Source organism: Nesoenas mayeri, assembly GCF_963082525.1.
Source record: "Nesoenas mayeri genome assembly, chromosome: 3".
Classification (NCBI taxonomy): domain Eukaryota; kingdom Metazoa; phylum Chordata; class Aves; order Columbiformes; family Columbidae; genus Nesoenas; species Nesoenas mayeri.
Window position 1 is genome coordinate 78,967,938 of NC_137544.1, and position 23,903 is coordinate 78,991,840.

General features: G+C 39.2%; 1 protein-coding gene across 1 annotated transcript in view; it reads right to left on the bottom strand.

Annotated features, from left to right (window-relative positions):
* Nucleotides 1-343: 343 nt before the first annotated feature.
* NID1 (nidogen 1) overlaps nt 344-23,903 on the bottom strand; it is a gene marked incomplete at both ends in the record, with an annotated part of 46,569 nt that continues 23,009 nt past the window's right edge. The window contains 8 exons of the mRNA XM_080342297.1: nt 344-465; nt 1,967-2,079; nt 3,064-3,187; nt 4,626-4,783; nt 6,875-7,046; nt 11,986-12,112; nt 14,096-14,268; nt 14,923-15,147. Coding sequence (XP_080198423.1) covers nt 344-465; nt 1,967-2,079; nt 3,064-3,187; nt 4,626-4,783; nt 6,875-7,046; nt 11,986-12,112; nt 14,096-14,268; nt 14,923-15,147 — 1,214 coding nt within the window. The remainder of the gene's footprint in view (nt 466-1,966; nt 2,080-3,063; nt 3,188-4,625; nt 4,784-6,874; nt 7,047-11,985; nt 12,113-14,095; nt 14,269-14,922; nt 15,148-23,903) is intronic.

Genomic DNA, 23,903 nt, shown 5'->3' on the forward strand with positions numbered 1-23,903 from the left:
GGATCTGAGTTGTGCCATTCTCTTTGTTTGATATTTGTTACTTTACCAAGTACATGTCCTGCTAGCCCAGCACAGGTGCAACTAAGGCCTCCACATTTACCTTTAAAAGCAAGGAGGTAACATTACAAGAAACAAGATGCAGTTGAACCCAACCTGGGCAGCTCTGTCTTGCCTAACTGCTATAAAACAGTCACCGCCACTGTGTGTGCCTGCATGTGCGCATTGTGGCTTGCTGTCACCAACACGGAGCACTTATCTTTAGGGCCTGATTGTATTGATAGGAGTGAATTGTTGACAGTACATTTCCAAAAGCTGTCTGCTGCTCTAAAGCTTATTTTAATGTTCAGTTTCCTTCTATACAATCCACTCCAACTGTGTTGTCAGGGCAGCGGCAAGAACGGCCTCCAGGGGTAGCCAAGCAGAGGTGAGTACAACCGCCATTATTCACTGTACAGTAGTTATGTCCTGAAAAAGAACAGAGATGGAAAATATTAGAGAAAAACAAAAGCAAAACCACAATAAAATCCAAAACACATACATACAAAAGAAGTGCAGACTTCATGACTACATTAAAGAAACAAGCCATAATGAGATTGAGAGTTGAAGAAAATTATGCTTTGGGGAGATAAGAGTCAACATATCCTTATGCCAGCTTCTGATATTCACCTCGAAGATCGAGATACTGGGACAGAGCAGGAGAGGCAACATGAGAAAACTGGGCTGTTCCCTCATAAACTGTCCAAGTGGTCACAGACCTTAGAATCGAAGAGACAGTGAGTGCAGAAATACAGAAAGTGCAATGGGAGGACAAAGTCCAAAATGCTACAGGACATCATCCCTGAATACCATACACTGTAAAAACATGTAGGAATGACCCATGGAAACAAAAAAAAAAAAAAGGGTGAGTGAGGAGGAGCGTGTTAATGTTGAAGGGGGAAAAGAAAGAGAAGACAGTGCCAGAAACAGCAGATCTGAGGGGAAAGGCATCTGTCTCAGAAAAACACTTGAAACAGACATAGGATGAGAAAGAAATGGTAGCCAGGTTCTGAATATTATAAACACAAGCATTTACTCAGAGCACACAATGTTGTTTTGTTTTACTCTGTCTACCAAAACAGAACCATGAATTAACCAGTAATAACCACATAACTATTTTCTTAATTATGACATTTATATGCATTTTTAAGCTCCAAATCAAGCTTTCAATGAAAATAAATTATGTTTTTTACTATATATATATTGAATAATCTGAATAGAAACTATCTTAGGTTTTTTTTAAGCCTAAGTAAAACCCCCACATCTCCTATAATTTCTGCCATGTTGCAATAATAAAAAGTGAACTCTTCTTTCAACTGTGATTTGCTAAGAACAACATAACTGAACAGTGACATTGCTTCACAAAGAAGAAATCATTATTTCAGTCTATCAGCTTCCTTTCTTCTAAGCTTTACAAGGGGCTTCTCAATAACATATCCAAAAATATTCAACTGAGTAGAAAGACCAGCCCAGCCACTCCTATCACCTGCTGTTTTCTGAACATTCCCTTTTTTAAAAAAACACTAGATCTCATTAAGGACATCTGGAAGACCATGATATTCCTGTAGTTTAAAAAATAAGTAAATAAAGTTGTAACCCTGAATATAGTACTCAATTTAGATGATGACAACAGAGCAGTTTTTGCCATGTCAGATCCTCATCTTGATCATACATTTGTCCTTTCATAACAGACAGAACAGGCGCCTTCTTCCCTCCCTATTCTGGTTTCATATGGCAACCGCAACAACTGCTTTAAAAAAAAACAATAGGTGGCTTTCAGTTTCTTTGTGAATGGAAATCTAAGCACTAACCAGTTCTTCACTAACTACCTACATTGGTTGGCAGCCTGTCAATTGGAGCTGCTACTAAGTTCATTTATACGCTAAGGTGCTGCACAGTTGTAAAAACTTGAAAATCACATCTGGATTACCTCCTGGGCACTGAGCAAAGGCTGTCGTGATTCCATAGAGACGGGAGCGCTTGTGAGGCTGGAAGTTATCGTTTTCTATTGAAATCGTGCGATCCACTGCTACAACAGCATCCCTGCCATATGCAGAAGAGAACACACAGAAGTGAGAGGAAGGTGGAAGTACAAGGGAAAATGAATCAAAATGAATAAACAAAGGGGAATAAATCTGAAGCTGCTTCTTTTTTACAATTAGGAAACAATGCCAGAAGCAAAATACTCCAAGATTTCATCTTTCCTGGGCAACTCCAATATGTCATAGCACGCATTCTAAGTAGCTAAGAAATTTAGCAGGGAGCCTTCTTACTAATTTTGAAAGTACTTCCAAGACAGGACAATGTCGCTCTACAGGAAGGCAGTCAACTGCTAGACCTGTAACACAGTGTTTCCCATTTATGCAAGCCTGTTCTAGAATAGCATTTCCCAGCTGTTAGGTTCTAGCTTGGAAGTCCTTACATACATAAATAGCTCTTCCTGCTGCAGCTGATGCAGTCATTTGTGCAAGAGTTTGAAGACAGAGCCCACACAACCATGTACATCAAGGAAAAATAAATGTTTAAAAATGCGTGGACTAGATTTTTTTTTTCTGAAAAATATAGTTTAAACTCTAAAGTCTTGATCGTATGTCAATATTTTAGATAATTTGCAACACAAAGTGTAAACAAGACAGTAAAATTGTTGTTTTTCTTATTTCTGGTTAAATGTTTAGATAATAAAAGGCATAGAAAGCCACAAGTGATTAATTTCTGCTTGCTACAATGCAGCAAGAACAACCACAAGGGAAACATGTCAGCTCCCACTCCTTTCCCAAAAATGTTCAGTCCTAAAAGCATTTTCTTAGAGGACAAATCACTATGATGAAAGTGAAAACTCAGTTAACTGGCAACATCAATAGGTCAAATTTACAGATCCACTCCACCCTGCATCAGCTACTGCCAGGAGACCAAACAAACAGGACTGTGTGAGAGGTCAGACATGAGAAATGCAGTGTATTACTTCAGTTTCTACCAGGGAGAAGAACAGATTAAAGCACTCCGTTATTTCTTTAGCAGATAACATACCTTCTCCAGTCTGTGTAGTATAAATTCTTCCCATAGCTTGTAACACTAAAAGGATACTGAATTCCTTCAACAATCTTTCGTCGACCAAGCTGATTAGGGTTCATGCACTCCAGCCTCTTGGTACCTGGGTGTAGCAAAACAATTAAGCCTTTGAACCAGGGCAAGAGAGCTCTCATGAGGGATGAAGGCCAAGTGTAAGCATGCAAGCATGAACAGTAAAACTTCCTGGAAGTCTTGCAGTATGCTGCTTAGCCAAAGCCAACCTCCATCCACATCTCTGCGTGTGTCAAAGATGGGATGGAGAAGTACTTTGGTGCTAATGCTAGTCAGCATCTAACTTACAGAAACACACGTGTCTAGTGCAGCCATGGCCATTGCTCACAAGCCGATATTCATGCTACAGAGACCAGCATCCTCAGGCTGGTGTGGAAGGTGACAGAAGGTCTCCTCCATTCTGGAGGGATTCTAAACCACTAACCAGTTCCACCTCCTCTGGAAGGCATTTTTGCGGTGGTTAGTTTGGTAAGCACATTCCCAAAATCCTTGCTGGGTTTTGGCCCTGAAGGCAAGACTGCAGGAAGAACATCTGACGTGTAGATGTAGATAAGGGTGCAAAAAGGTCTCACTGTAAAACTACTACACACATTGGGAACACTGCCAGTGAGTGTAAACACCTCCAGGTTTCTCTTAAGTACTGGGTTCCAAAATTAAGGAAAAAGGAAAAGAGAAAAATGCAAGAACAAGAGAGGAAGAGAAGAGAGAAGAGAGAAGAGAGAAGAGAGAAGAGAGAAGAGAGAAGAGAGAAGAGAGAGCACAAGGAGATATATTTAAAGGTTGGAGAAAGTCTTACAGTAAAAAAAAGAGTGCTCGATCTTTTTAGTTCATTAAAAACTTGAAAGGTGAATTGAAGTGTAAAAGCACCTCCACAGGAGGAGATCTCTGACAGAGTCTACAGGGAGAAGGATAGCAAAATGAAAAAAAAAAACAAACATTAAAATGAGAATTAAAAGCACACTGTTTTTTCTTTACTGGTAAGACACTAGCACCAAACTAACAATGGGTCAGTGGCAGAACCTTCATGATTCATGTCTTGATTTTTAAATGTAGCACAAACGGCTTTTTCAAGACTTGCTTCCGTCAAATATAAGCCAAACTTCGCCTAAGATTACAGGCCTTAGAACAATAGTGCCAGGATAACATTCTTTAGAGCCAGATTAGAGGAATCCATGTTTTTTTCTGGTCTTAAGACTCTCAACTTCTTCTACAGAGGCCTAAGCACTATCTAAAGAAACAGCCACATACAAGACACACAGATATAAACCTGTTGCATTCCCAGAAAGTTTCGTGATTAAAATTGAAATCTCAGCTTGCATACAGTCTCACGTGAATGCTACAGTCATAGTAACAACAAATAAACAGAGAGATTACTAAAGGCAATAAAGAAAGACATGAAGTCTAAGATGCAGCCCAAAGAGCTAAACATTAATTGCCTGTGCATAATTTCAGGATTGGACATACTTATTCTGCTACTCTCATGAAGAAAGATTGTAGCATCTTTTTACCTGCATCTACCCAGCACAGCATTGAGGAATAAGGATCAAATGTCAGCCCATTTGGTAACCCAAGATCATCTTTAACAAGAATTCTTCTGTTTGTGCCATCCATGTATGAGGTTTCAATTTTAGGAGCTTCTCTGTTCCAGTCAGTCCAGTACAAGTTTCTTAAGAGGAAGAAGAAGGCAAGAATTAAGGCAGTGACTGATCTCAAAAGATTGCTGTAATTAAGGAAAACGCTAAGGACACAAGAGTAACACACACACCTCCTAAATCTTAATGTTTGGACTTGGTGATCTTAAAAATATTTTCCAACCTAAACAATTCTATGATTCTAAATCCTTTAAATAAATAAAGATCACGTTGCGCTTTGACACAGAAGTAACAAAAATACAGTAAAGATGTAGTAAATGTTATATTTCCATTAAAAACAAAAAGAGCAAGCACACATGTGCGAGAAAATGCTTTCTCTACGTTGTTTAGTTTCTGTGCAAGATACCAGGCAAAAAGACCTCTGTTTCAACAGTTCTGAGGACCATTCAAATTGTTTGTCTACAACTCTCCTCACCACCCATCATGCCTGCTCAAGCTAAGCAGCAAGAGCCTTTGACATCCATTTGTGGGATTCATTCAAAGCGACATTTTGCTTTTCAGTGCACAAAATACGAAACATACAATGGAATCAGAGTAGCTTATGGTCAAGGGAGAACCCCAGAGAGGACCATTAATTTACTGATGCTTTATTATTAACGGTCACTTGTCAGTAGTGTGTTTTTCCTTGGATGCACTTTCTGTGGCTGAGAATTTACATGGCCCTTCAAGGCAAGCACCTTTGTCGTTTGCTCCTTAATGCACATGTACACACACACAAAATCTACTAGGAGACAGAAGTCTGTGCTGCTTGACCTGAATCCAGAGCCCTGGGCTCCCCCCCGATTCTGCCCGTGGGATTCTGCCCAGAACAGAGGTCTCTCCTCAGTGTGATTATGGCTGTGCCTCTCCCCTTATCTCACACTAGAGATGTACATCCACAGCTGCTTTCATCCTGCTATTACGTTAAAGACATTAGAGAAGTCAATACCCTTACTTTTTCATTTAATTTTGCATCATTCAAATTTCATTAATCACATGCATTCTTTCATCACTACAAACCTTGTTTGCAAACATCTGGAAGGAGGATGCATCTTCCAAAGAACTCTCCCTGAGCAATATAGTACTTTCATTCATTAATCAATTCTCACCTATGACCATTCCAAATGCCTGTTATTTCAATTAAGCAATCATTTAGTAGAGCTTCCCAGCAATTCAAGAAGGAAAAGAAAGACTATTTGCTTCCTGTGTAGCCTCATCTAAGTGTTTCTGCTCCAGCAGGGGGATTGGACTAGATGATCTTTTGAAGTCCCTTCCAATCCCTCACATTCTGTGATTCTGTACTTTCCAGTATTTTGACTGAAATGTCTCTTCTCAGCAGTGGCCATGATACAGAAAGTTGCACCAGGACAACACCACACAAGTCCAAACATTTATGAACAGACATGCAGTACTACCATGGACTCTGTAGTAGTTTTAATTTTACCTGTATTTCTTCCAATATTCAGAGAGAAAAATCTCAACAGTTCAACTATGTACATACTTTGATTTTTGCAGCCTGGAACCATAACTTTAAAACAGTTATACATTCCTACTGACATGCTGCTTGGCTATTTCTGTGACTGCTTACAGGCTAAATTTTTAAACTTCGTAGTTATCTGCACCTTCTAATAGAAGCCTAATAGAACCTTCTCCGGCAACTGAATGACAGTAAAGATATAATGAGAGTTTTCAAAGAAAGAATGCTGTACAGGAAGAAGGGCTGTCATGATGGAAATGAAAACACAAGATTGCTTAATCTAGTATTTTAGACCAGTAATCTTGCAAAAAACCATTTTTTTTAGTTAAGGGCAACACTTGTCATCCTGCAAACTGTGCACTGAAAACAAGGTACAAATAAGCATTTGGCAAACCTCTCAATAAAATATCACAGTATTACCTAGTAGGCATTTTAGACGTTTTATTTCCTGTGTACCACACAGACACAGGACATAAGCAGATTATTCTATTTTTAGTTTTAGTTGTTTCAGGAAAATATAGTCCTATTATTGTCTACAGATAGCCTAAAAACACAGACTCAGAGTGTATGCTTATGTTAAAGAAATAAATAAACAAACAAACAAATAAAAATCAAGCTTTGCATGTATCTCTTGACAACATATCCGTACCCTCTCATAGGATCCACAACAATCGCTCTGGGGTTCACCAGGCCAGTGTCAAAAAGGATGCGACGCTGACGCCCATCCAGCCGAGCCACTTCTATTCTATCCAGTTGAGAGTCAGTCCAGAAGATGTTGCGACCTAGATGATCCACAGCTATCCCCTCAGGGCTTCCCAAGTCTGCAGGAGAACAGAGAAAAATGTGCCTAGGCGTTATATTTATTCCAAATACACAGTGTCAGCCTTATAAGCATAACTCTTAAACGAGATAAGTTTTCTTCAGTTTTCTGGCTGTGGTCCAACAAAAGCTACTTCATCTTGGTTAGAAGAGGAATATGCATTTTGCCATATGAAGTTTAAATACACAGAACTTTCATAAATACATAGAATGACATATTCTACGAGGAACCAACTCATCATACATGTAAGCTTCCCCTGGCGGGTGGACACAGAAAAAGACCAGATAGCAGAGAAATAAACAGTAGAGATTATCAGAATCTTATTCTACTCCTGTCAGCAGGTGAAGAACTAGAACAGATTTTATAATCCTTGATATTTCCTTTTCTTTGGTACTGGCATATATGGCATCCCTCTGAAAATTGGATTTAAGCTAAGTTTAGACAAAGCAATAATTAAAGATAATCAAGCTCCAAAGCACTAGAGATAATGATATTAGCTAACTGATGGAATTTAAATCCAGTTCTTCACTTTTGCAGAGCAATCCTTTTTGGAACATGTTTTAGTACTGTATGTGCAGTTTTTGTTGGACAGTTAGTTGTTCCAAAAGCAACAGGAAATAGCAGATAATGACCTTACTGCTTTAGCATTAGTAGTTTCTAACTCAGATGAACGATGCAGAATAAAAATATAGCACTCCACGGTTTAATTCAGTGCTCTATACTTTCCAAAGTTTGTACAACCACTGAAAAGAGCAGGCAGGCTGTGTGGGATGCAATGAAGCCAAACACGGGTACAAATCAATTTTAGTCCAATTCCAGTTCCAAAGGAAAAAGAAAGAATTGTACGACATCATTTCCAAAGAGAGGTGAAGTGACCTTTCATATCAGCCAGCTATTAAAAAAAACCCCACAACCTTTCAAATGCAGGTCCACACATCACGTAAATATCCAGGAATGATGCAGTGTCACCCACTAGCCTTCTACTAATTCTCAAGTTTATTTATTGATAGCCATTAAACAAACAGTATGTGACATAAACAACCTTTCTGGAGAAAAAGCATTTGGTCCAGAACACCGGGTAGAGCAGTCTGAAATTCGCTATTGTGACTTTGCTATGAATAATAATTGCACAATAGCCTAAACAGCCTCTGCTCTCTCACATAGGTGGTTTATACTTACCACACTTAAACGGGACACATGACATTATGGATGTATATTCATTGCTGAAGAGATGGAAAAGAACAAATAAGATGTATCTCACTGCTTCTGACTCACAGCTCATATAAAGGGGAGCCAATAAATGAAATGTGAATCAATTTTCTCTTTACCACTCCCAAGGGCACTTGGGCATACTTTAACTAGTTACACTGAATTCACATTACTACTTCTGTTTCTCCAAGTGCACCTGTGAGGCTAAACCTGTCATCTGCAAGAAACCAGCTCACATTTACCTCAGACGCTCAAATGTTCCTACTTCTTTTCTTGCTAGTGGCAGAGGCTGCTGAGAGCGGCCTCATTCTGAGGGGATGGTGGTGACAATCCCCAGTCTCTGGGATCAGAAGATCACCGACTAAATGGCAGTGGAGCAGCTTCCAGCCTCTTTTAGGAAACAGAAGAAGGCAGCAAGCAAAAAAATCTGCTGCCACTGACTCCCAGGAGCCCCTGTTCCCTGACCAGATTTAAAGAAGTCTAAAGTGTCTTTCCTGCCTGGTTGACAATAAGCCAGAAAAAACTATTCCCCATGGAGGATTAAGGGAATATATAGGCTTCATGTCTCACCAGAGGCACAAATGTGTTCCTGCTATATTGTCATCAGGCCTGACACAGTCACAGGCTCTGGCCCTGGGGACGGACTTGTATAGACATGTACAGCTGGTTGTAGTGGCTTAAGTCATTTAAGCCACTACAACCAGGAGGAAGCTCTTCTTCCCAGCCTCCCTCCACAGCTGCAGAGCTCCAAAAGCCTCCACAGGCGATACAGCTGTAGGGATAGATGGGAACTGGATAGGACTCCACAGTAAAACATGTTTCTGCAAAGCAACGCAACTTGGATCACAAGAGCTTTAACAAACAAAAAAAGTAGTGCATTCCACAAAAATACATGTGAACTGAAGAAAGCAGCTGCAGCTCACAGGAGGAGAAAGGCAGAGATTGAAACAAAACAAAGAATTCTCATGAGTCTTCTGAGAGGGAAGTATTTTCCTATTTCCTGAAATTTTAAAGTTTCAGTTTGGGCCAGCATAGGAGACGTCCATTCAAATACTGAATATTCAACCTTATTTTGTTCTGAGTACTTTCCTGAAGAGCCAGTTAATGTACAGAAAGTAAACTGCAACATCACACAACATCTCTTCAGGAATGGCATTCCCTTCCTATGCAAGCAACAGGACAACAGAAATCATGAGGTGCCTTTACAGATACAATGTTTTCTGTAGCAGATAAAAACTCATGAAGTTTCCATGTAGCATTGAAGCATCCTGAATTACATAAAATAACCAAAATTAGTTGAAAGCCTTCATATTTTATACACTTCAAAATTTTAAATGTGTGCACACATATTTTCATTAGAGTAATTCATATCCATATAATTTTTTAGCAATAGTAATTTCATTCACCTTTTAAAGTGCAGAATCTGAAAAATTACTTTGAGTGGAAATTGGAAATCCTTTCCCCACAGAAATTGTAGTTGCACAGGCACATGGTCGCACTACAGGTTAGAGTCCCTTTCAGATTAAATGTGTTGGGATGAAAAAGAAGCCTTCGAAATATCTCAGCCATCAAGTTGTACAGAAATATGAAGCTCGGTAATTGCCATAATGGTTAGGGGTGGCCTTAAGCTCTCCCTTTTCCCTTCCTAGGACAATGGTAGGATCCAAGCCACCTCCATCTGTTCCCAAAAGCCTGGATGAAGTCCCAGCAAACTGGCTATTCTGAAGCACAAGCTCCAGGTAGATTTCCTCCACATGTCCAAAGAAAACTAAAGCAAATTTATTGCAGAGTTTTAAAACTGGTTGATCACTGTGCTAAAATAATTTCCTAAATTTTTGTGACAATAGCTGCAAAGGATCCAAAGCAAGGGCAACATCCTCCAGTATCTTGGCTTCACAGGTGTTCTAGGATCCTGAGGACACTAGTTTTCAAAAAGTGCCTCCAGCTTTTTTTTTTAATGCCCTCACATTCACTTTGTTCTCCAAACCTGTCCTCCCCCTTAACCCTTTCCATTTAAAAAAGGTTTCCATATTCAAGATGCATGGGCTTACATTTACCCTTCTAATGAAATGGACTGCAGTGAGAAGCACAGTCTTGGAGGAAAGGGTATAAGAACAGGACATAAACATAAAAGCACTAACCCCACAATATACTGCAGTCCAATTCTTGAATCATAGAATAACTCCAATGGCAACATCCAAACAAGGTCACTTTACTCACTTTTATTTTACAGCTTGAGTGGAAAGCATGGAAAGTCACGGCTGAAACCTTTCAGTTGTTTGATCCCCAAGCTCAGGAACAGAGAACAGGGGTTCTCCTCTTCAACCTCCCTGCTCACCTGTTCTTTCTCAGCACAGCAGGCAGATGATGAGCAGAGAACACGAAAGAAAACGACTGCACATAATCCAATCTCAGCTAGCCAGTGCATTACCTTCCTTGCTTACCAGAACAAAAAATCAAAGAGTGACAACCCACAGAGGATATTCCATGTGAACATATAAATGCATCTCTTTAGTCAGCTTTAGTTTTGATTGTGTTTGATATCCATTCAACAGCAAACTGAAAATTCATCCTCGCCTTTTCAGATCATAAATACATTGAACAATGATGGGTCTAGCCCCGTGCATGACCTAAGTTTTAATGAAAACCTTCCTTCTTCACATACTTACATCTTGTAGTCATTGCATCATTGCAACCAGAAATAGCTTCTGTCTACAGTAGCTTGAGCTTAGTCTACCTATGTGTTCCATTTCTTAAGGCCAGGGACATGGACCTTTTCAGGAAAGATGCTGAACCACCCTTTCTGATCAGGACTGTTGACAAGATACGACTATAACAGAGGTGGGCTACACAAAGGCTGCCAGGCTGGACACAACATAGCACAGCCAAGCCTCACACAGGAAATTGAGGTCTTGAGTGTGTTTTACAAATCTGGGATGTCATGAGCTGGGGACTTGTCCTGAGAGTACAAGATGTGCTGCCCCACTATAGGGGCAGCCCTAAGGATGACAGCACAAGTAGATAGCAGTAAAGCCTGCCTCAAGATCCCTCCCTAGAAGTGACAAAGCATCCAAAGAAGGTTTGGTTTGTTTTTTAGTTTGTTTGGTTTTTGTTGGTTTTGTTTGTTTGGTTTTGGTTTTAAGTTTTATTTTGCATTTTGGTTTTGGTTTTTGCTTTGGTAAACATAGTTAGAATACAGGCACAGCCTAGGACTGCAACTGGGTACAGAAATCCTCTAAACATTGAGGAGAGGAAACACTATCCAAAGTCCAGCCTGTGAGGCTCTGAACCCCACAGTGATTAGTGCCCTGAGGTATGCTTTAAAACCACCACAGCACCTTGATTCATCTTTCAAACCCCTTGGCCTTCAATTAAAATGTGCCAGTGATGTTCACAAGACATTCACTGATTAGACAGATACGGTATCCTGCAACTGCAAATAAGGACAGAAACATCTCACTGACATTCTGTTCTCACTTCTGGCCTTAAACTTAGTTTATTCAAAGAGAACCGACTTGCCTATCTTAGCAGTGGAAAGGCAGCGAAAGTCTATTGCATAAGGAATGGATCTTTTTTCATTTTATGTTATCCAGACTTTTGCATTATTGTTTACGCAGATAACACCAACTTGTAATGCTAGACCTCAGGCAACACCTGGGAAATATATATGACTAAACTCAAGTCTCTCATGCCATTAGAGAGTAGCAAGAGGAAGGATTTTTTGCTGTTACCTGTTTTGATGATGGTTGTTGGTTCCCCACCATGCAGGCTTGCTCTGCTGATCGAAGGGCCACTGATGTCTGTCCAATAAACCATCTTGTCTGTGCAGTCATAAGCAACTCCAATAACAACTTTGTCCTGTTGGTCAACAAGCAAATTACATCAGCTTATGCTAAACAAAAATTATTTGTCAGCAGCACTAGCTTATGGATCAAAGTCTCAAGACTGAAAAAAACCAAAATTCTTGAGGAAAGGTGAGAGATGGGAAGGATAGACAATGAAAACAACTTGGTGGCAGTCACTGTAGAATAGCTTAGCAAAATACTTTCAATTATAAATCCCTTTTAAATAGCAGACACCATTTACAATTATGTTATTTCAAAGCAGCATTGTAGATATTACTACTGAATAGTTTATGTCACTTCTATAACTTCATCTGCATATCCATTTAAAGAAAGTTCATGTTTCTATTTTACTGTGTTATTCCTCATGTGCTTTTTTTCCTCATGCTTTCTATTCCAGGAGGAATAATTAATTCTATAAAATCAGACTTGTACTCTGCATATTTATCAACTCATGCATGATAGCTGCATTCCAGCAGTGCTACCTACACGGCATCATTTTACTCAAAAAAGTTCTAGCAAAGTAAATTGTTAAAATAAAAAAAAAAAGCTTAAACAAATACTACAAAAATCGTTCTGCTGGAAAGAATTTGTTCAGGTACAAGGAACATATATATATACACAATTTTCCAGGTAGAAGAAGATAGGACTAGAGTTTGTGTTTAGTTGAAACTTTCCTTCAGACAAATGAGAGACTACCAGGGTAAAACAATAATTTCATATGGATTCCCAGATCTATTGCCTGTACTGCTTTTGTAACTCGTGACTTCTTAGAAAGATGGTCCCAAACCATACATTAAAACATATGGACTTATTCATCAGCATACATTAATGCTGTATGCACAAAACAATCTGAACACTTATGCTGCTGAACACTGTCACTTCGCAAACACTTAACCCTGAGGCAACACAAGCAGAGACGACACTGTCAGCAGAGACGGAAAGTTTCATTTTAATTGAAAAATGTAATGAAGAGTTGCATCTTACCTCTTGGAAGCTCTTTCCTGAAGATACTTCTAATCAATTCATTTAAGTTAGACCAAGTAAATACTGAGACTAAGTGACAAAGATTCAGAATCATGTGTCTATATCAGCCTAACTACTGCATTTTGCACACAGTGTTTTACTTGATTTTTACATTATTGCAGCAGCACTTTAGACAAGAGACAAAAGCTGGATCTTGCCCTTACATCACAGCATATTGTGGTACTATTTACTGAAGAGAATCTGTGTAATTTAATAAGTATTTGGTCTACTAAATATTCACAGTAATGTAAAAAAGAGGCCAGCATGCTACATGGTATTGCTATCTATTATAAATACAGTAATACTGGAATGAAAACACAAATCCCAGGCTTCAAGTAAAACCAATGTGAAGAAACTGGAAGTGAGAAGAGTTGGCATGTGTCACAGGTGACGGAAAAGATTCTCTAGACAGTAGTAAGAAGTGTGGGAAAAAGATTTACCACCCACTGGTCCTGAAAAAGGAGAAGGAAGCAAAAAAAGGCAGAAGAAAAAAAATTAAAATCTCTATATATCTTGGCTGGAGCCAAGAATTGCAGAGAATTTACTGAAAAACAGGAAGAGCTTAGGACTTAGGAAAAGACTTTGAGGGAATAAAAGAGAAAAAAAGTGTCTCTCCATATAATGCTCTTATAGGTCTCCCAGACTTTTATATCAGAGTCAGAAAGCCAATGGAAGTGTGAGTGCAGGATGGTTTATATGATGAGCTGTTGGAGGCATGTGAAATCACAAATACTAGATTTTTGTCATAAGATATTCTTTAAAGGCAAATAATTCTTTTTCTATAGCTCAGTTTTAGGCTTTTTGACTAGTCAGATTAGGAATATTCAGTGACAAAGTGATGGGATACCGAAATTTTAATCAACAGTAAAAATTGAGTTTGGAACTTAAATTATCAAATTCCATAGGTGAAGACTCTTTCACCTTTGTCACAAGCCTTCTAAAACACATGAACCTAGTATAGCAGGTTACTTACTGGAATATGCAAGAGTGCTTTTGCACCATTTTTCTTCATATTGTTTCCCTCTAGTGGAACATGTTCAATTTTACCACTTTGGGCAAAAAGCAAGTGCGTTCCTGGCGGCAGAGGTACTGTATCTGGTCGAACAGAGGGCCCAATAACAACAGGAGGAGCAGCTGTGCTCAGACCTTTTTAAGAGAGAAGGAAACAGATGGGGAAAAAATTAGCTTGTACAGCATAACAAAGGTTCTTGTTATTTGCAGAGACACAATTACAGTCAGATATCTTAGAAGGAAACAGTCCTACAAGCAGACTCTAATAACTATAATCAGATGCAGAAAGCTTCTGATTTTTTCCCCTTGGCTGACAGAGAAGGAGCGACTGACATAATAGGTCTTTTCATGTTCAGCTTTGTAAATTGCTCTTTCCTTCAAAATGTTTAGAAAAACCTACCTATTTTGCAGCTGAAGCGAGGAAGTTATAAGAAGGAACATCCTTCATTTCCCAAGGCAATTCAGTTGCCACACAGTCAGATTTGTCACAGCTCTCAGAGAGCAGAAACAATAGGGGTCCCTCATAGTTTCAAGGCAGGGAAGAAGTTAGAAAAACATTTTCTTATTCACAGGGTCACCACAGTTATCCAGATGCCCCAGCTGAAGGAAAAGTCTGTGCTGGAGTTACTGAAGGGCTGCAGCACAAGGCATGTTGTCACTGGGCCAGCAGAGATCTGCAGTGCTCCAAAACACTGCTGTATCCCAGGAGCATGACTAAGCCCCACATTTGGGACACAGTGCACTTCGGTGGAGAGACACCCAGAAGAAACAAGTGCTTCAGCCACTTACATGGTGGTCGAACTCCTGGGCCGCTTCTGGTGCCATCAATCTCATTTCCATCCCTGTCCACACACCAACAATATCCACTGCTAGAATGGCACTGAGTAGGTAGGTAATTCCCATGCTCATCGCACTGGGGAATGAAATGACCAACTCTTATCTCCCTTGGGAAGAAAGTGCCTACACTTCCAAGAGCTACTTCTCGTTCACGCTGGCATTTGGTCTTTTCCACTTCTGCGAAAAAAAATATAGATGAGTGAATATTTCTGTTTTAACTAATAACTGTGTTCCATTAACAGTTAATGTATGCCGACCACTGATAACACAAGCATTCTTACCGCTGGAGGAACATGACATTGTTACAGCACCCAAAGGCATACGCCTTCAGTGCACCCTCAGGAGCAGTCTACCCTATGTAAATGTGATACATTTGCCTTAAACTTACGTCATTTTATCTTTCACTGCCTAGTTTAAAACAGAACAAACAGCCCCCCTGTAGCTTCTGACATTGAAATGTCATAAACAGAAGCTGGAAAACACTGCCTTTCGCCTTGAGGCACATTTGCAAGAACATTCTGTCCAACTTGCAAACACCATGTCTACTCATTTGGAAGTTATCCATGGGCCTTAAAATGCGACTAATTAGCCAGGCCATAGAGTGGATAAAGGGTTTTTTGTGATGCTAAAAGTCGAGTTTCCCTTCAGAGCCACAAAAGAAAACCACAACAGGAGGCAGATGCTGAGCTCTACATAGAACCCAGGAAGTGAAACCAATCATTCATTGCTTTGATGTATATTAGATCTTTCACGGTCAGTTATCAAGTCTGAGCACTCATTTGATACTTTTGGTTCTAAGAAAGGAATTGCAGGGACAGATTGTCCAGTCCCTAGTAAAGCACATAAGTAAGGCTATACAGAAAACAGGAATACTACCATGTACACAGAGAAATGTATGATGCACAGTGGCTACACCACATGGATATGTATTCCTGTAGTGATTACAGAGGAATGACTGACCTTCCAGACTATCAGGAGGTTCAGGGATTTGGTTCTTTTGGTTTCAATTTTACAAAACGGTCTGGACTAAAATACACTTCTTATGGTATTATCTGTCATGCAATAGGGAATGTCATCTGGATCAATATATCCTTCTAGATGTCAAACAACATAATGAAATTAAAAGAATACAACATTATTTTTCTTCTCTAGACAAAGAAATCTGGCTTTACCTCACACTTAAGACCCCTGAAGGGTTCTGTGCATTGGGAGAGAAAGAGCTCTAATATGGGGGAATATATTTTTCCTGTCAATGATTTCTACAGACAGTTAGAAAAACTTACCACAAACTGCCTGCTGAAGAGGCTTTAACATTACACACTCATTTATTCCTTCCTTGTTTTTACATTTCCTGGTGGACAGCATTAGCTATGCGTGGCTCAGACTAGACCCAGCCCAGCTGAGCAAAAAGCTAATCCCATGCAGTCACAGACTACTGTGGTGTAAATCACACAAATACAAAAGGAAAAGGGTACTTTTTTATTATTATTTAAACTGGTTATGCAAGCAAAAGCTTTGGACAAGTTTCATGCACCTGGACACAATTACAGAAATACAAATGTCTGGAGAACAGCTCACTCTAAACAACTGAAATATTTGGCATCAGCTTTAATGTGGGTGGTGGAGAGCCTTGAATCAACCTACAAAACCAGACCCTGAAGGAAAGCCTCCATTATCTATCTCAAATTTTGTTTTCACGTATTCAATACACTACGCAGTATGCAGATAAAAGCAATGTTGATTCCAGTGACTGGGCCATTTTGCCACAATCTTTTTCTTCATTGCATTCATGACATCTTTCATAGAATCACGGAATCATTTCAGTTGGAAGAGACCTTCACGATCATCAAGTCCAACCATAACCTAACCTAACTCTAGCACCAAACCATGTCCCTAAGAACCTCACCTAAATGCCTTTTAAACACCGCCAGGGATGGTGACTCCACCGCTTCCCTGGGCAGTCTGTTCCGATGCCTGACAAACCTTTTCATGAAGAATTTTTTTTCCAAATATCCAATCTAAACCTCTCCTGGTGCAACTTGAGGCCATTTCCTCTTGTCCTATCACTTGCTACTTGGGAGAAGAGACCAACACCCTCCATGCTGCAACCTCCTTTCAGGTAGTTGCAGACAGTGATAAGGTCTCCCCTCAGCCTCCTTTTCTCCAGGCTAAACAGCCTCAGTTTCCTCAGCTGCTCCTCATCAGACTTGTGCTCCAGACCCCTCACCAGCTCCATCAACCTCCTCTGCACTCTCTCTAGTATTTCAATGTCCCTCCTATGATGAGGGGCCCAAAACCGAACACAGGATTCAAGGTATGGCCTCGCCAGTGCCGAGTACAGTGGCACAATCACTTCTTTAGTTCTGCTGGCCACACTGTTTCTGATACAAGCCAGGATGCTCCTGGCCTTTTTGGCCACCTGGGCACACTGCTGGCTCATACATCTTTGAGAGACACTATTAACTCCTCCTCAGTAGGACAGAAAAACAAATGTAGAAACTGGTTGGTTTTCCTTCCCATCTGAAACTCCAAGAATTAGAGAATACCCAACAGCTTACAATTTTATAAATGAATAGACCAGATCAACTTTAGGAAAAAGAGTTAGCAAATATGAACTGTAGAAAAGAATGCATATATACTTCCAGACAAGACACAGCTGTTATACACAAAATCCATTAGTATTCATGGTAACTTGAAATACCAATGTATTTACTTATTTCAAGACAATATTCACATTATATCTGCAGATTTTATACAGGAATACTAAAGGAATTTTTGAAGAATATTTATATTGCAATGATCAAGACCAATCTCACTAATGGCCTAATTCTGCAACTAGTCCCCCTAAAGTCAAGAGACTAGTCAAACAAATTATTTTCAAAGTCAGCTCTTACTTTCTAAAGGCAGGAAATATGATCTGTACTTTCTAAAAAATCCCATCATCATTGAATTTTCAGTTGCATAAAAGGATGTCAAATATCCTACTGCCAGTAACTTTTAGGAGTAACTACGTATTTTACTGCTTCTGTGCTCCTGAATGTCTCTTATATTTGTGACAAACTTTTTTAACAGTATCAAGTGTGATAAGTAATCTATGTTAAATAGACATTCTGAAAAGAAATAAAGCCAGTGTTACCATGTTCATCTGTGCTGATTCAATCATTTTAACCTGTCTTTCAATGTTAAATTCATTTCAACTCACTAACATGAATTTAGCCAATATGAAAATACATAAACCAAAACAAGCCCCTAAACTAGTTATGACAGGTCAAACCAGGCATTTGGAATCCATATTGTATTTTTTCTCTCCTTATCTCTGAATCATGAGGAGGATTACTATGCTTTCAGTTTCAAGACACCTACAGAAAACTGAGATGAGTCCCAGTCCAGTATTGTAGCCTATGCAGCAATGAAGTCACAATAATATTAGATCCAGCTGACAGCTGGTTGGGATAAATAGTCTACTAATACAGTCATACATCTTACTCAATGTGCTTAAGAGAAGATGCTCTGATTTTGCAAGCTTAAAATTTCATTAATTGTCTGAAATGAGGCTAGCTATGACAGCCTGAAAGATGGGATTGCCCTGATGAGCTAACAGCACAAGTTAGACAAAATATACATTAGGTCGATGCAGAAGTCATTGCGGTTTTTGCATTGTTGAAATTTGCCATTTGATACTGGATACATTCTTAAATAAATGTGGTTATGTTATACACCATTTTAATGTGCTTTTCTAGCTTTACTTATTTTACTACTAACTTATTACTTGCTGTTTATCTTATATGTATTTTAGACTATGGAAATGATGTTACACAAAAAGCTAATTGGCGCAATTTTCTTACTTGAGTTCAAAATGTGTGATAAGGCAGCGGAGCAACTTGCAACATCAACAACGCATTTGGCCCACGAATTGCTAACGAACATACAGTGCAGTGGTGGGTCAAAAAGTTTCATAAAGGAAATGAGAGCCCTGAAGATAAGGAGCGCAGTGGTCAGCCAGCGGGAGTTGACAATGACCAATGAAGAGCAATCATCAAAGCTGATTCTCTTACAACTACACCAGAAGTTGCCAAAGAACTCAACGTCAACCACCCAATGGCCATTTGGCATTTGAGGAAAATTGGAAAGGTGAAAAACCTCGATAAGTGGGTGCCTCATGAGCCAACCGAAAATAAAAAAACATTGTCCTTTTGAAATGTTGTCTTCTCTTATGCTACACAACAACAATGAACCATTTCTTGATCGGATTGTGACATGCCACAATTTTATATGACAACCAGCAACGACCAGCTCAGCTGTTGGGCTGAGAAGAACCTCCAAAGCACTTCCCAAAGCCAAATTTGCACGAAAAAAAGGTCATGGTCACTGCGTGGTAGTCTGCTGCCACCCTGACCCACCACAGCTTTCTGAATCCCAGTGAAAACATTGCATCTGAGAAGTATACTCAGCAAATTGATGAGATGCACCCAAAACTGCAACACCTGCAGCTGGCATCAGTGAACAGAAAGGGCCCAATTCTTCTCCACCACAATGCCTGACCACACATTGCACAACCAACACTTAAAAAGTTGAACAAATTAGGCTATGAAGTTTTGCCTCATCTGCCATGTTCTTCGTAAGCCAGCTTCCAGACACAAACCTTCTTGGCTAATAATTTTCCTTGCCATCAGTAGAGTAGCCTAAATGAGGCTTCTTAGTGCTCTTCCTTTAATATAAATACAGTACTATTTCATCCAATCAAGACTTGTCAAAGATACAGAACAATTGACATCAGGGGAGTTCTCTGATTTCTTGACTGCTGTGAAGAAAACTTCCATTAACTACAACAGGTAGAGGCAAGAATATGTAATGCTTACCTGTTGTAATGGTGCTGTTAACACCTACTACTACACCTGGGCATAGCAAATGGAAAAGAAGTCCTGCCTATTTCAAGGCTCCATATCCAGAGGTTACCAGCCCTGATTTTTAGAAGTTCTTACCACTCTTGAAAGCCACATTTGAAAGCCAAGCCAAACAATCATGTCAATTATGAGAAAAACAGTATATGCCAGGGTTAGTTCACACTGCCAGAGATTAAACAAACAGTAAGAGCAAGACCTGGGTAATCTTCAGTGATGCAGGAAAGTGGAGGTGCCAACAACCTTTTATTAAGAGCAGGACCAAGTTTCAATATTTAAACATTACTGCTTAGTATTTGTTATAAAATGGAATAAAAATCCATTCTCACTGCTTTTTGATACAGTTGATGCTTGGCTGATGAAGGTAACACACTGACATAATAGCTTTGTATTTTCCTATGGCACTCTACTTAATGCTCACAGGTTAGTATTTCTTTTGAAACAAAGCACCATACTGTGGCTACATCAATTTGATAAATGACTAAAAACTTAAAAATCACCTGAGTCAGTGGATGAATGTCATGAAGGAGTGGTATTTCTAGTGAGTTCCTTAGACTTTTAAATTTCCTTATTAAGAAATTTAATTCCTTTGTTAGGATTCCAGAGGAAAACACAACCATAGGTCACACCATTTGTGAAAGAGAAATAGGCCATAAAACATGAGAAGGACAGGATCTCACCACTAGGTAAACTGAGCTCATTAAAACAAACAAGTAGATTTAGACAGTCAAATGGAAAGTTACACTTCTTGGAACACTCTGTGTAGACCAGCCTCTAGAGATAGACTAATCTTGGAAACCACAATCAAAAAAAAGCTCTCAGCAGGTCACAGCTTTCAGCAGATAACTGCGAGCAGATAAGCTGCCAGTACCCAGCTCAGTCCTGCAATGATTGTGAGGGGGTATAAATAAAAATTCAGCATATACACAGGGAACACTGCACAGGTATAGAGAAGCAATGTGGGACTGGGGAGATGATTCAAGGAATACTGGGCCCAGTTCTGGTAACCACAGTTCCAAAGGATAGTGAAAAATGGAACTAGTTTACAGAAAAGAGCTCCTAAGAGAGAAGCTGTAGCGCAAAACAGAGATCAAAGGCCTGATGAAGAAGTCATGTTCCATGGACCACAGTACATGCAAGTCAGACCAGATACACAGAATGGTGCATCATGAATTCAAGCTAAATATATACCCTTCCTCAGAAAAACAAATTTGTATTGAATGTTTTAAATCTATTTTTCCAGTTGTTTCATAAACTACCAGTAGAGATCTGGAATTTAAGTTACTGAAATATATAACGGAACTTGAAAAAAATGAAATGGAAATAACATGGATATGGAAAGTGGGGCAGGTGAAAAACATAAATGCACACACTTCCCACATAAGCGAAGAAAAAAATGAAATGGGGAAAAAAAAGGGAAAAAAAAAAAAAACAGGAAAAAACCAAACAACCCACAACCAAAATCCTGAAGCCATATAGAAACATTAAACATTCATAGTCTGCTTTGGTCAGAAAGAAAAGCTCTTGCAGCAGCACTGCAGAAAATTATTTATGGACTTTTCTAAAAAAAAGAAGGCTGAGAAAAAGAGGATGAGAAACAGATGAACAGGACATCCATTTTGCAGGGGAGATTACAGTCTGATACACGAAACCAAATTCAATTAGTTCTGCAACAGCATTCAAAAAATGTAAAGATCTGATATAACTACTCAAACAGGTTTTCATTCACAAGCTACAGAGAGCAGTGATTTAAAACTGTGTCCAGAATCAATATGTAATCAGACTACTTTTAAATTTCCTTTTAAATTTATTGCCCACATATCACAAGAAGTTATACTGACATTTTTAATTGGTGTTCTCAGACCAAATAAAAAAAGAGAGAGGGAAAAACCCCAAACAAAATAACACACTTCCTTTTGTCCCTTCCTTTATAATCCTTCGCTTACAGTGCATTTCTCATGTGAAACAGATTGCGTACAGAGGACCAGAGAAGGGCTCTTAACAGTCAGACCACTAGTTCCAAGAATCTAGATTTGTTTCTGTTTAGTAAACAGTGTCTGGGGTCTGTAGGGTAGAAACACTCAGACATCTGGTTGTTTGAAATGGAAAAATGAAGCGTGAGGAAATAATGAAGTACAGACTTCCTTAATAGCTGTGAGCAGTGGGACATTCCAGCATCATTAACTCTTTCATTGACCTGCTGGTTCACTGTGACAGACATTCCCTTGTGTGTGACTCAGATCTTTTTTACTTGTTAGTCTACTTGTTTCAAGAGTTGCTGTTCAGCAGTGGTAAGATTCAACAGTAGATTTCATGTAATAATGAAGACACGAAACAAGCAAGTAATCGTACACATGGATCAAAATAGGCTACAGCAAAAAGAACGGAGTATTCAGATGAATGAAACTTTCCATGCTGTCACCATCCAGGAAAGACTTCAGTGACTTAACTGAGGCTAATTAGATCAAAACCTAAGTGGGCTAAAAGGGAAAGAAAGAGTCTCTAATTACAGCTGAATACAATACAGCCTCATCTGCAATCTCCATTCTGAAGCAACTCACTTTACAAATTGGGTGCTAAAGTAAACTAAGCTGCTTTTTGTTAGGTTCCAGAAAGTATATTTTAATTCTATCTCTGGACAATGATTAACTGTTGGATATATCCATTGAAAAAGTACTGAAGCTTTAGCAACTGATGAGAACCCAAGGGCAGCTATTGTTCTATTAAGTCTCTAAGAAGGGAGGAGTAGCTAAGTTTGTTGTAAACACTGCCCTTGCTGCAGACCAGCAGAGCATTACAGATCATCTCTACTTCAGTCAGGATTCAGCAAAAGCGAGTTCTTAGCTACATTTTTTTCCCTGCTCGGATCATTTCATAAGCAGAGCCAATTGTTAGAAGTGCTTCTAAAGCATATCTTCTACTGGTAGTATAAAACAGCATAAAAAAAATCAGGAAGGCATATATGAAGACTAACAAAACCTGGCAGGTCCCCACCCATGAAAACAGCAGATACAAGAAAACTCTCCAAAACATTTAATTACTAACATTAAAGCTCTGACATGGAAAGATGCCCATTCAAGATACAATTGGATTGAGTATGGGAAGTCAAGAAGTGCACAGGATAAGCAGTAAAAAACAACATAAAGCTACCACAACATAGTACACTGTGCATAGCAGATTCGTAGACACACTAACCACTGCATGTGAAAAAGGGGGCGTTCTCAACAGAAATAACCCACTTAAATAAGCTATCACATGTACTCAGAAGAAATTAATTGTGTTCAGGTGATTGGTTGAATTCAAGTATCAGTGTACCAAATAACTTGTTACATCTACAAAGGGGATGTGCCGGACATGAAAATATTATTTCTTCCTCTGCAATTCTTCCCAAAGAACCAGAAGTTTTAAGATTTGTTTTTGCTTCAGGTTACTAACATCAAGTTTCTATTCTAGGAGGAATAAGCCTGGTTTTATCAGCTGGTTGGTTAGTGAAGTATTTTGACACAGGTTAGAAACACTAGATAGTTCTTCATTTCATCTAGTATTAAAATGAAAATGGACATGAGGTTTCACGCATGAAAATTTAGTTAAAAATAATATTGAAGGACTGACAAAGTGATACCGGCTAAAGCTTCAGAATTAAACATTGCAAAACCTTCTACAATTTACCTCTGATAGAAAAATCTACAAGCACTGGGTAATTTGACATAACACATTCAATTTTGAATCATCAAGATCATCAAATACTTTGGACATCATTAAGACCACAGTGCAGAAGCTGAATTATAAAGACAGCTTCCCTCCTCAGTCATACTGCTTCTTGCTTTTTCCCCTTTTGCCCTATGCCTTCGCTTACTCTTGGCTGCACAATTTGAGTTTCACTCTGTTGAGAGGTGCAGGGTCTTTTGCCCAACAGCAGGAATCTTAGAATCAGAAGAATTGTTTTAATCTACTCAGCATTCTGCAAAGCCTGAGTGCTGTCCCATGGGTTTGCCACATTTTTGAATTAAAGTAACCGGAACAATGCCACAT